The sequence below is a fragment of the Pogona vitticeps genome, chromosome 3 (genome assembly GCF_051106095.1).
Source record: "Pogona vitticeps strain Pit_001003342236 chromosome 3, PviZW2.1, whole genome shotgun sequence".
Lineage (NCBI taxonomy): Eukaryota > Metazoa > Chordata > Lepidosauria > Squamata > Agamidae > Pogona > Pogona vitticeps.
The window spans coordinates 186,571,492-186,584,105 of NC_135785.1; the positions used below are offsets into that span (position 1 = coordinate 186,571,492).

Consider the following 12,614-nt stretch of genomic DNA (forward strand, 5'->3'; position numbering starts at 1 on the left):
CTTCAAGAGAAACAGGAAAAAAAAAACTTTCACAGTTTTCAGCATTGTACCACTTGTCACAAACCTATCCAAACATTTTGGCTGTCTTTAAATGCTGATCTAATATGGTTTTTCTGGAAGTCATCTTGCAATATAAATACAGTGGTGCCTTGCATAGCGAGGTTAATCCGTTCCGGATTAACCTTCGCTATGCGAAAACATCGCTAAACGGGACTAAAAAAGCCATAGAAAAGCATTGAACTTTGTTCAATGCGTTCCTATGGCTTGAAAACTCACCGTTAAGCGATGTTTCTTCCATAGCGCCGCCATTTTCGCGCCCTCGGTAAGCGAGGGCAGGGCGCGAAAATGCGGCGCAGACCTTCCGGCGGCCATTTTGGAACCGCCGATCAGCTGTTCTCCCCCGCTTCGTTTTGCGAAGATCGCTAAGCGAATCGCTTAGCGATCATCGCAAAGCGAAAAATCGCCATAGGGGCCATTGCTGAGCGAACGCTCCAGCGATGGCCCGGACCCCCTCGCTATGCGAATTCATCGCATAGCGAAGCACTCGCTAAGCGAGGCACCACTGTAGTTCTAACATTAAAAGGAGCTGACAGAGAAGATGAATGTATTTATTTTGTTTTGAAAACTGCATATACAACTTGTTAGCAAATACTTCTGAAGTGGTAAACTATATAAAACAGCATAAACACAAAACTAAAACTAAAAGTAGAGTACAAGCTAATATACAAAAAATTACAGAAACATTAGAAAATCTATAAAGGGAAGCTTAGCCTATTTGTGGAATATCCCAAAACCAAACGCTGCACAGAAAAGTTTTCTAAAGTTCTAAAGACTCAAGCCCAAGATGCACAGTACTGTTAGTACATCATTAGTAGCCTGTACCAGCTGCAGTTTTCATGGATAGATCCCAAGAGAGTGTAAAATAGTATCATGTATGGCAGACAGTTTTCTTTACTTCATATAATGGTGCAGTTGGTGCACAGCAACTGGGCTGCAGCTGTCGCTTCCGAATGCTGCAGCAAACCTGGATTGAGAAGCTCTAGAGCAGTGGTCCCCAACCTTAGGCCTCCAGATGTTCTTGGACTTCAACTCCCAGAAATCCTGGCCAGCAGAGGTGGTGTTGAAGGCTTCTGGGAGTTATAGTCCAAGAACATCTGGAGGTCCAAGGTTGAAGACCACTGCTCTAGAGAACCCAAAAATCTAAGGGGAGCATGCTCCCAAGCCAAAGATGCTTTTCCTTTCAAATCTGTCCACTATACTGCACTGTCCTTGCTTTCATTTTGTGCAGCCTGAGCACAATGCAACTATATGTAAGATCAAAACTAGATACTGCATATGCACTGATCCAACATTCATATCTTAAGAAAAAGGAAAAGCATTAGTAAGTTGCCATTGAGAACGGAAGAACATCAGCTGGAGATAGTGCTTAATCTTGTCCTGCATCATCTTATACTCAAAATCCCTTTTCTTCTGCACAAGATGTTTATCTTTTTTTCCTGGGGTGGGACACCTGGGAAGGGGCAATTCTGAGAGGCAAAACAGCTGGAAAGAGATAGGACAGCCCCCCTTTTTCATTGTAGGAACATTGTAACATCTGCATGTTAACATATATTTTGCTCCTGTGTTATGTGTTTATAACTGGTCTTATATTAATTTCACAAATAAGTTTGAACAAATATGCATCTCTGAGATGGCAAACCTGCATCTAGACAAGACAGCACAAGTCAGTGACACATGATGGTTAGCAGTTTTCACTTTGTACTCACTCTTACAAAGTTGTCAGGGAACAAACCTCTTCTGCCTTTGAGCTGTCCTTCCCACCATCCTCCATCTTCTTTCCTGATGTTGGTGATTATGTCACCTACACTGATTGTCAGCTCATCATCGTGCTGAGCCTTGTAGTCAAACTCCACTATCGCCTCCACTAGAAGGTGAAAACACAAACATACAATATGGAATTAGAGAAAGAGAATTTCAAAAGCTCAGCAAAGATTCTATTGGTTTTACAGCACTGGCTTCCGAATTGGTGAAGATATGAAAAAAATTGATTGTGAATTTTTCATTATCCTTTGCAGTACCTTCAAGGGTCAAGAAAACATAATATTGTTATTATAATAATACAAGGTGCCTTTAGTACAGTAATAATTAAGTATACAGTTAAATTTTAAGCAAAAGGTATCAAGTTTTAGAAAAGTTCTGATATATAGGCAGAAGCAATAATTTTCAAGTCAAACAATTCTAAATTCATCCAGGCTTTAAAATCTTAGAATTCCATCCTCAATGCTGGCTGCTATGCAATATGAAAGCTTCATTTCATTAATACATATTCATTATGCATTAAACAGATGGTTTTTCCCCACAGGAAATATTGCTCCTGATACTAATAGAGATAAAGCTGGTTAAGGTAAATAGATAGAGAAGGTGATAATTATATGGCAAGAGAAAAGTATGTATTGAGAGACCTGTTAATGATTTGCTTGTGTACAATGTTCTCTGAAGAACTTCTGTGATTATTAAATTGGTTTCACTTCAATAAATAAGTTCTGTTTGCATTTTTTAAAAAAAAGGAAATATAGCTCCCTAAATAAGTCTTTAAAATACAAGAATATCCTGGATTAAGTATGAGATCTAAAGAAGCAGATTCAAGCCTTAATATTCTAGAATTTCTCTCATAAAATGGCACATTTATAAAAAAATAGGAAGGTCTGACTGAGCACCTGCTTCAAATGTTTCAATGTTTTTAAAGGCATCAAACACCCCCTACCTAATTTGGTGCCACCCACAGATCTTATGAGTATCTTCACTACTCTTTCAGCTCAGTGATTTATAAGATCATTGACACTTCTGTCCCTGAAATGTTGATATGCATTCTTTGAGTATGGTTTACCAATCGCCAAAAAGAACATAGCCTATAAAGTAACTGTTTTGTCATTACTAAAAAATGCCCTGTCAGTTCATCCACTTTAATACACTTCCTGATGTTCAAAAAACAGGCACATATTTCAGCCTAAGCTAACTCCTCAACCTTTCTTTTCTCCCATGGTAACTTAAAATTAGTAGCATTAATTTCTTTACATAGATGCTTTTTTTTTGGTCAGTATGCACATTCTATTATTTCTGCAGCATTTCATTCTGCTAACAGTTTGTTTATTGCAGAAGGGAAGAATTAAAGCCAAAATATTTAACATTTAATTCCCAGTAGCTGCTCTTGTACGTTGTTCAAACTCTTGAGTACAAACAATACCAGAGTGTCAGGAGTTAGCAAACACTTTACTGTACTGGGTATTATTATTTGTCTGGTGTTAGTTGTTTGCAGTGTTACCTGCATGCTGTTCAGAGTAGCATATTCCCCACAGGTGCAATTCTTAGATGTTGTCATTACTGATACAAGCATCTTGGTAAATAACTATCCCAGTAGTACTATTCTAGGAGAAGCAGTCTTGCTGCCAGAATCTACGACAGCTGCACTTAGAAATCCCAGACTCTTTTAGAGTAGAATCATCCCCAGGACACATTCCTTCAGCATATTTACAATTTAAGAGGTTGAAGGAGCAAGGAAAGAAATACCAACCAGCATCATCTTTCACAGCAGATATCTATTCCTGCCATAATCCAGCACTGGAGTTGTCAGGGAAACAAGCAGCTGAGATAGCCAGGGAAACACAGTTATTAAAAATGTTACAGCCACGTGATCAGCCTAGATAGTACAGCTGCGGATCCTCAAAATCAACTCCACACAGCCTACTCTGTGCAGGCCTTTTCACCACAGAAGAGTTCAGCCTCCCCATTCCAATTTCTTCTTCTCCATGTATGCTGGCATAAATCCACCGTACAGTCGTGCCCCGCTTGACAATTACCCTGCTTAACAATGAATCTGCTTGACGATGATGTTTTTGCAATCGCAAAAGCGACCGCAAAATGATGTTTAAATGGGTTTTTTTCGCTTAACGATGATAGGGAACCGATTTTTCACTAAACGATGTTTTTTCAACAGCTAATCAGCGGTTTTCAAAATGGCCCCCCACTGTTTTTAGGAGCCATTTTTCACAAGACAGGCACCGGAAAATGGCCGCCCTATGGAGGATCTTCACTTTACGAGAGGTATTTTGCCCATTAGAACACATTAGCCTGTTTCTAATGCATTCTAATGGGCTTTTTAATTTCACTTGTTAAGGATTTTGTTTAACAGCGATTTCAACAGCATGGATTATCCTCGTCAAGCGAGGCACCACTGTATTAGTAAAGGATGTCCACCAGCATGACAAACCTTTTTTCCCTCCTACTGCCTTCAACCTTCTGTTCCACCTGAAAAACTGTTGCAGATCACCAAGCCTACTGAGCAGATTTGAGAGAGCATGACAACTGCAAATGAGGGGAGAAGGGAACTGACCGTTCCAGTTCTACTGATAGAAGTGATTTGGTCATTAGATGACTCTGCCGGATGTCTTTCGAGAGCTTTCTACCTGCTAAGATCATAGGATGTTAGAAATATTACCAGCATCAGCAACAGCTTTTGCTATGCAACATTGACTGATCTGACTATAACTCTGCAGATCATCTAGGGAAAATCTCAGCAGTAATAACTTTGCTACAGTGGTGCCTCGACTTATGAACGTCCCTACTTACGACCATTTCAAGTTACGACCAGCTCCGGCTGCAAAATTTTGCTTCAACTTGTGGCTGGAGCTTCCAGTTACGAACAGAAAAAGGCAGGGAAAAAAGGTAGGAAATTCAAATTTCTAAGTGTAGGTGGCGATAAGGCTCCTTCTTCGTAGCTCTTTCACCCCAGCAGTTAGAGAGTGTGCGATCGGAGGAGGCTGCCTGGTAAGGTAAGGTGCTGCTTTATGCTTTTAAAAAACTGTTCTGTGTGTTTCTGCAGTGCGGTTTTGGACTGGGGGAGTTATGTTTCTGTACTGTAATGGGTCTTGGGGAGTTTGGTTGCGTTTTGGAGAGTTTTTCCCATTTCCAATGGGTCCTGGGGGGGTTGGTTGCTTTTTGGAGTGTTTTTCCCATTTCTGATGGGTCTTGCAGTGTGTGTTTGTTTATTTCTTTGTTTCCCCCCCATTTCCAATGGGTCTGGGGGGGTTGGTTGCTTTTTAGGGTTTTTTCCCCATTTCTGATGGGTCTTGCATGCTTCCCTTGCTTTTTGCTTTGTTTCCTGTGCATTTCTGACCTGCTCCCTGTTTTCTGTGCATTTCCAATGGGTCTTGCACACTTGATTGCTTCCCCCCCCCTTCGGCTGGAGGGGATTAATCGTGTTTCCAATGAGTCTTGCAGTGATTTTTTTGGTGATTTTTTTTCCTTTGGCTGGAAAGGATTAATTGCATTTCAATGCATTTCAATAGGAAATGGTGCTTTGACTTACAACCATTTTGAGTTACGACCATCTTCTGGAACGAGTTAAGTCCATAAGTCAAGGCACCACTGTATGTGAATCTTTTAATTTGCCTGAAATGACTGTTAATTATATTATATTATATTATATTATATTATATTATATTGTATTGTATTCTATTGTATTCTATTGTATTCTATTGTATTATTTATTTGTTTGTTTGTATGTTTGTTCCATTTTTACCCCACCCATCTAGATTTGGGAATCTACTCTGGGTGGCTTACAGAACACAGTGGTGCCTCAACTTACGACCATCCTGATTTACAAGTATTTCGAGTTACAACCAGCTCCAGTCGCAAAATTTTGCTTCTACTTGTGACCGGAGCTTTGAGTTACAACCAGAAAAAAGGCAGGGAAAAAGGCGGGGAATTCAAATTGCTAATTGTTGGTGGCGAAGAGGATGCTTCTTTGTAGCTCTTTTGTCCCAGCGGTTAGAGTGTGTGTTTGGAGGAGGCTTTGGACTGCATGGTAAGGTGCTGCTTTCTACGTTTTAAAAACTGGCTGTTCTGGGTGGGCTTTTCAGCGTGGGTTTGGACTGGGTGGTGGGATTATATTTCTATGCTGTGATGGCTCTTGCAGGGTTTGTTTGTTTTTTGGTTCCCCCCCCCCATTTCCGATGGGTCTTGCAGGGTTTGTTTGCTTTTTGGTGAATTTATTTTGCCTTTCTGACGGGTCTTGCAGTCTGTTTGCTTTTTGGGTTTTTCTTTTTGCATTTCCGATGGGACTTGCAGTCTCTGTTTGCTTTTTAGGTTTTTCTTTTTGCATTTCTGATGGGACTTGCAGTCTCTGTTTGCTTTTCGGGTTTTTCTTTTTGCATTTCTGATGGGTCTTCAAGTCTGTTTTTTTGGGGGGGTCTTTTTGCATTTCTTATGGGTCTTGCAGTGTTTGTTTGCTTTTTGGTGATTTTTTATTTTTATTTTTTTACATTTCTGATTGATCTTGCATGGTTTGTTTGCTCTTCTGTTCCCTCCTTTGCTGGAACAGCTTAATTGTGTTTCCAATGGGTCTTGCAGTGGTTTTTTTTCTTTGTGATTTTTTTTTGTTCAGCCAGAATGGATTAATTGCAATTCAATGCATTCCTATGGGAAATGGTGCTTCGACTTACGACCATTTTGAGTTACGATCCATCTTCTGGAACAGATTAAGTTCGTAAGTTGAGGCACCACGGTATAAAGTTAAAAACAGCATTCAAATAACTTTGTTCATAAAAGCAATAAAGATCAATAAATAAAACAGGATCCAAGATGGGATAAAGAAGCTATGTAATGGGAGGGGGCAAGGCCTGCCGGAAGAATCAAATCTTCAACTTGTTTTTAAAAAATTCCAGCGAGGGTGCCAGTCGGATCTCCGGGAGTAAACTGTTCTAACGATGAGGGGCCACCACTGATAAGGCCTGGTTTCTTGTTCTCTCCTTCCCTTCTCTCTCGGGGTTAAGCCCCTCAGCCACCCAGTCTGGCTTGATTGAGTGATACAAGTAGAGCTAGGTGGGGACAGGCACTCTGTCAGCTATTGAGGCCCTAAACCATTTAGGGCTTTATAGGTAAGCATTAGTACCTTGAAATCAATGCAGACACGAATGGGTAAACAGTGTAAGGCCGCCAGAGTGGGGGAAATATGTTGGTATCTTTTCACCCCAGTTAATAATCTGGCGGCCATGTTCTGGACGATTTGTAGTTTCTGCATCAGTCTCAAGGGCAGCCCCATGTAGAGAACATTGCAGTAGTCTAATCTCAAGACTATGAGTGCATGGACCAGAGTGGTGAGCAACCAAACATCAAGATAGGAGTGCAGCTGAGCAATCAGCTGAAGATGTAAGTGGCTGGAACAAACCACAGACGCCATCTGGGATTCCATGGCAAGCGCTGGGTCAAGATGGACCCCCAAGCTGTGGACCATACTCTTCGTGGTGAGAGCTGTCCCCCCCCACAAAAGAGAGTGAGCTTCCCGAACCACTGATAGAAGGGGCGCCCACGCTCAGGACCTCTGTCTTGTCTGGGTTCAACCTCAGTCCATTCTCCTGCATCCATTGCTGTACAGCCCCCAGGCAATGCTCAAGGGACGCAACGGCATCCGCTGCTGTTGGAAAGAGGAGATGTAGAGCTGTGTGTCATCAGCATACAGGTGACACGAAGCGCCATACCCCTTGATGACCCCACCCAGTGGCCTCATATAGATATTAAACAGCATTGAAGAGATTATTGATCCCTGCGGCACCCCACAATTGAGGAGTCATGGGGCCAATACATTCTCTCCAAGCTGGACTCTCTGGGAATAGTCCTCCAAAAAGGATTGGAGCCAAGCAAGAGCCAGGCCACCAATTCACAACTCAGAGAGCCTCCCCAGCAGGATACTGTGGTCAACGGTATCAAAGGCAGGTGAGATATCAAGGAGAACCAACAAGGACATTTTGCCCCCATTGGCCTCCCTCAAAAGGTAATCAAGCAGGGCGACCAATGCCATTTCCATGCCATGAAGCCTGAAGCCCGGCTGGAATGGATCCAGGGCATTGGTCTCATCCAAGAGAGGCTGTAGCTGATCAGCAACCAATTATATCAATTGAAGAGCAACGGAGATACCCAAACAGGTGTCATTAATATAAATGATCACAAAGTTGTAGTAAACCTATCATCATAGATGTTTTGGGCCAGGTCCAGAGGAAGTTACTTATGCTTTAGTTCTGTTAACTGATTAACGTGTCCCACTTATTTCAGTGCTACTAGTGTGTTTAGCTTCCTCTGCATCCAAGTTGCTATCAAAAGCCTAAGAAGACCGATAATTTCAATTTATGAAGTCTTTCGAAGTTGTCAGACTCCTTGCTCAGGTGAATTAATTATATGCTGTGGAACTGGCAACTATGGAAATTAGGCTAGGCAAATCTAATAAAAAATCAAAAGCATTCCATGTTTTTAGGGACAATCTTCAACAATCACTGACTGTTCTGATTACATTAGAAAAATCTGTAACACACCAAACATATTTGCTTGAGATCAGTATAGGAATACATGGGAGTATAACCTATTTAGGAGTACAGTCTATGTCACTCCTAAATATTAATATTAAAGATATTAATATTGTTCAACACATTAAGCTCTGATTAAATATATATATACCTTTACTCTCCAGAGTAGCAATTCTTTCCATTATTAGTTCAAGAAAAGAAAACCAGTACTCAGGGTTGGTTACAGTATACTTTAAAACAAATATGGAACTGTGTGGAAAATTTTAACCACATGAAACATCTTTCACAGAAACAGGGCTACAATAGAGTAGACCTTTGGTCTAGATGGGCAGGGTATAAATCTAAATAAATAAATAGAATATATTTGCACAGTATTTCAATATTGTTTTCAATTTTAAAGTGTGCTTTAGTACCAGTTTAAATATCGATTTTAAAAATGATTTTAAAGAAGGTACCAGCAAGCAAAGGTTATATAGAATGAGTGTTAATCTATTATAAGCAAACTTCTTGTGTGGGAAGGATCGTTGCAGTTCCAGAAGAATCAATGGCTGGAAATGGATCCCTCAACCCTCTGAAGTTGCTCAACTACCCTGTTTCCCCTAAAACTAGACCTAACCTGAAAATAAGCCCTCGTATGATTTTTCAGGATGCTCGTAATATAAGCCCTACCCCCAAAATAAGCCCCAGTTAAGTGAAACCCCACCCTCCATCATTGTGCAGCAACCAGAAGAAGATGACATGACAGTATTTGAATAAATGTAGATTGTTGTGCATGAAAAAATAAAACATCCCCTGAAAATAAGCCCTAATGCTTTTCTTGGAGCAAAAATTAATATAAGACCCTGCCTTATTTTCGGGGAAACAGGGTATATAGAGAACTGTGCTACAATTTCATCACAATTTTCTTCATTTAGGCAATCCTTCTGAGTGTACCTTAAGAGCTTAGTTACAAACTGTAATGGACCCACAAGGTGTAGGGAGCTCCATTCTAACCACTCAGCCACACTACCTGCTGATCCTGCAGGGATGAGCCTAGGAGCATTAAATGTGGTGATGGCTAGGGAAACTACTTGTCCTGGTAACTTCCTAACACTCCAGTCTTGCTGAATTAAGTAGTGTTTCCAGGAAGTTCAAAGAAATCCACAAGGCTAAATGCTTTTACTCTTAGGCAAACTGTGCAAGGCACAACTACATACACAAAACATGCAGGCAAATAATAGAAAAGCAAGACTTGGATTTAAGTACCACAAATCCCCTTAGCCAAAAATGCAAACCGTTCAATTGATTTTTTGTTATATTTTATTAAAAATACTGGAAAAGACAATAGTCTCATATGTCTTTAAAAGCTTCAGCAGTCTCAAGAACATGTACATATGGCATTCCTCACAACATAGCATAAAAGGACATCAACTGAACATAGTGTCTCCTCAGAGATTACTAAGCCAACTAAAATAACTTCTGATCTTGTTATACCTTGTTCATCACCTTCTAGAAGTTTCAAGGGGGTCCGCCAATCCCTTGAATGTTCATGAAGACAAATACAGTTTCTGCCCCCTCCTTCACCACAGCTGAAATAATTTCCCAATTAGCACCGTTCCAAGAAACAAGCCATCTCAACCTTAAAGCTTTAGCCCATTTCCTCCTTTTTCTCACCCAGCTGTTCCCAGGCACTGAGAAGACCCTGAATTTTCCAGAAAGGTTCCCCACAATCTGTGTTTCCAAATTTCTCGGTTGCTTGACACAAATTTTAGTAGATGATATGAGAACACAGGTTCAGTTCTACTGAAATATGCTAGTCTTTATTAAAATGTCATTTATTTTTCCTATAGTTTGTGCTTCCATTTTTATACAATCATTAGAAAGAATATCTAAGGAGGCAGAATCATACTTCTACAAGGGACTGTTATATCTTGAAGACAAACACTTTGGAAGGTAGACAGAAGGAACTATGTGAGTGATGAAGATTTGGGCAGGAGGCCTCAGAGGTCAATAACACTGAAGATTAATTTTACTGTAAACTGCAGTAAATATTTCTCAATAAATAAATTACTTCTTATGAAAGAGTCTGGAAACTCAGTGAAACATCATAGTGAATAATAATGTAACAATAGCATGCAATGTTACAAATAATGACAACCACAATGACAGGTAAAATGTAACTATTGTTTCAGGGTTATCTTATTGTGGTTGTGAATCGTCGTCGTTTAGTCGTTCAGTCGTGTCCGACTCTTCGTGATCCCATGGACCAGAGCACGCCAGGCCCTCCTATCTTCTACTGCCTCCCGGAGTTGTGTCAAATTCATGTTGGTTGCTTCGCAGACACTGTCCAGCCATCTCATCCTCGGTCGTCCCCTTCTCCTCTTGCCATCACACTTTCCCAACATCAGGGTCTTTTCCAGGGAGTCTTTTCTTCTCATTAGATGGCCAAAAAGTACTGGATCTGTCCTTCAGGATCTGTCCTTCCAGTGAGCACTCAGGGTTGATTTCCTTTAGAATTGATAGGTTTGTTCTCCTTGCAGTCCAGGGGACTTTCAAGAGCCTCCTCCAGCACCACAATTCAAAGGCATCAATTCTTCGGCGGTCTGCTTTCTTTATGGTCCAGATCTCACTTCCATACATCACGACAGGAAAAACCATAGCTTTGACTATTCGGACTTTTGTTGGCAAGGTGATGTCTCTGCTTTTTAAGATGCTGTCAAGATTTGTCATCGCTTTCCTCCCAAGAAGCAGGCGTCTTTTAATTTCGGGGCTGCTGTCTCCATCTGCAGTGATCATGGAGCCCAGGAAAATAAAATCTATCACTGCCTCCATATCTTCCCCTTCTATTTCCCAGGAGGTGATGGGACCAGTGGCCATAATCTTAGTTTTTTTGATGTTGAATTTCAGACCATTTTTTACACTCTCCTCTTTCACCCTCATTACAAGGTTCTTTAGTTCCTCCTCATTTTCTGCCATCAGAGTGTGTCATCTGCATATCGGAGGTAGTTGATATTTCTTCCGGCAATCTTAATTCCGGCTTGGGATTCCTCCAGTCCAGCCTTCCGCATGATATATTCTGCATATAAGTTGAATAAGCTGGGGGACAATATACAGCCTTGTCGTACTCCTTTCCCAATTTTGAACCAATCAGTTGTTCCATATCCAGTTCTAACTGTTGCTTCCTGTCCCACATATAGGTTTCTCAGTAGATAGATAAGGTGGTCAGGCACTTCCATTTCTTTAAGAACTTGCCATAGTTTGTTGTGGTCCACACAGTCAAAGGCTTTTGCATAGTCAATGAAGCAGAAGTAGATGTTTTTCTGGAACTCTCTGGCTTTCTCCATAATCCAGCGCAAGTTAGCAATTTGGTCCCGAGTGCCTCTGCCTCTTCGGAATCCAGCTTGTACTTCTGGGAGTTCTCGGTCCACATACTGCTGAAGCCTACCTTGGAGGACTTTGAGCATAACCTTGCTAGCGTGTGAAATGAGTGCAATTGTGCGGTAGTTGGAGCATTCTTTGGCACTGCCTTTCTTTGGGATTGGGATGTAGACTGATCTTTTCCAATCCTCTGGCCACTGTTGGGTTTTCCAAACTTGCTGGCATATTGAATGTAGCACTTTAACAGCATAATCTTTCAAGATTTTAAATAGTTCAACTGGAATGCCATCACCTCCACTGGCCTTGTTGTTAGCCAGGCTTTCTAAGGCCCATTTGACTTCACTCTCCACGATGTCTGGCTCAAGGTCAGCAACTACATTGTCTGGGTTGTCCGGGATATCCACATCTTTCTGATATAATTCCTCTGTGTATTCTTGCCACCTCTTCTTGATGTCTTCTGCTTCTGTTAGGTCCCTCCCATTTTTGTCTTTTATCATGTCCATCTTTGCGCGAAATGTTCCTCTAATATCTCCAATTTTCCTGAACAGATCTCTGGTTTTTCCTTTTCTGTTATTTTCCTCTATTTCTTTGCATTGTTCATTTAAGAAGGCCCTCTTGTCTCTCCTTGCTATTCTCTGGAAGTCTGCATTCAACTTTCTGTAACTTTCCCTATCTCCCTTGCATTTTGCTTCCCTTCTCCTCTCTGCTATTTCTAAGGCCTTGTTGGACAGCCACTTTGCTTTCTTGCATTTCCTTTTCTTTGGGATGGTTTTTGTTGCTGCCTCCTGGACAATGTTCCAAGCCTCTATCCAAAGTTCTTCAGGCACTCTGTCCACCAAATCTAGTTCCTTAAATCTGTTCTTTACTTCCACTGTGTACTCATAGGGGATTTGGTTTAGATTA

The 12,614-nt window shown here is 41.1% G+C and overlaps 1 protein-coding gene across 5 annotated transcripts in view; it reads right to left on the reverse strand.

The window, feature by feature from the left end:
- SH3KBP1 (SH3 domain containing kinase binding protein 1) overlaps positions 1-12,614 on the reverse strand; it is a 227,713-nt gene that overhangs the window by 191,528 nt on the left and 23,571 nt on the right. For 3 of the 5 annotated variants that reach the window (XM_078390438.1, XM_078390439.1, XM_072994312.2), the window contains exon 2: positions 1,793-1,924. In XM_078390438.1, the coding sequence (XP_078246564.1) occupies positions 1,793-1,831 (39 nt within the window). In that variant the 5' untranslated portion in view covers positions 1,832-1,924. Of the gene's footprint in view, positions 1-1,766; positions 1,925-12,614 lie in introns of all 5 variants that reach the window. The other 2 variants (XM_072994311.2, XM_072994310.2) reach the window with 1 other exon arrangement.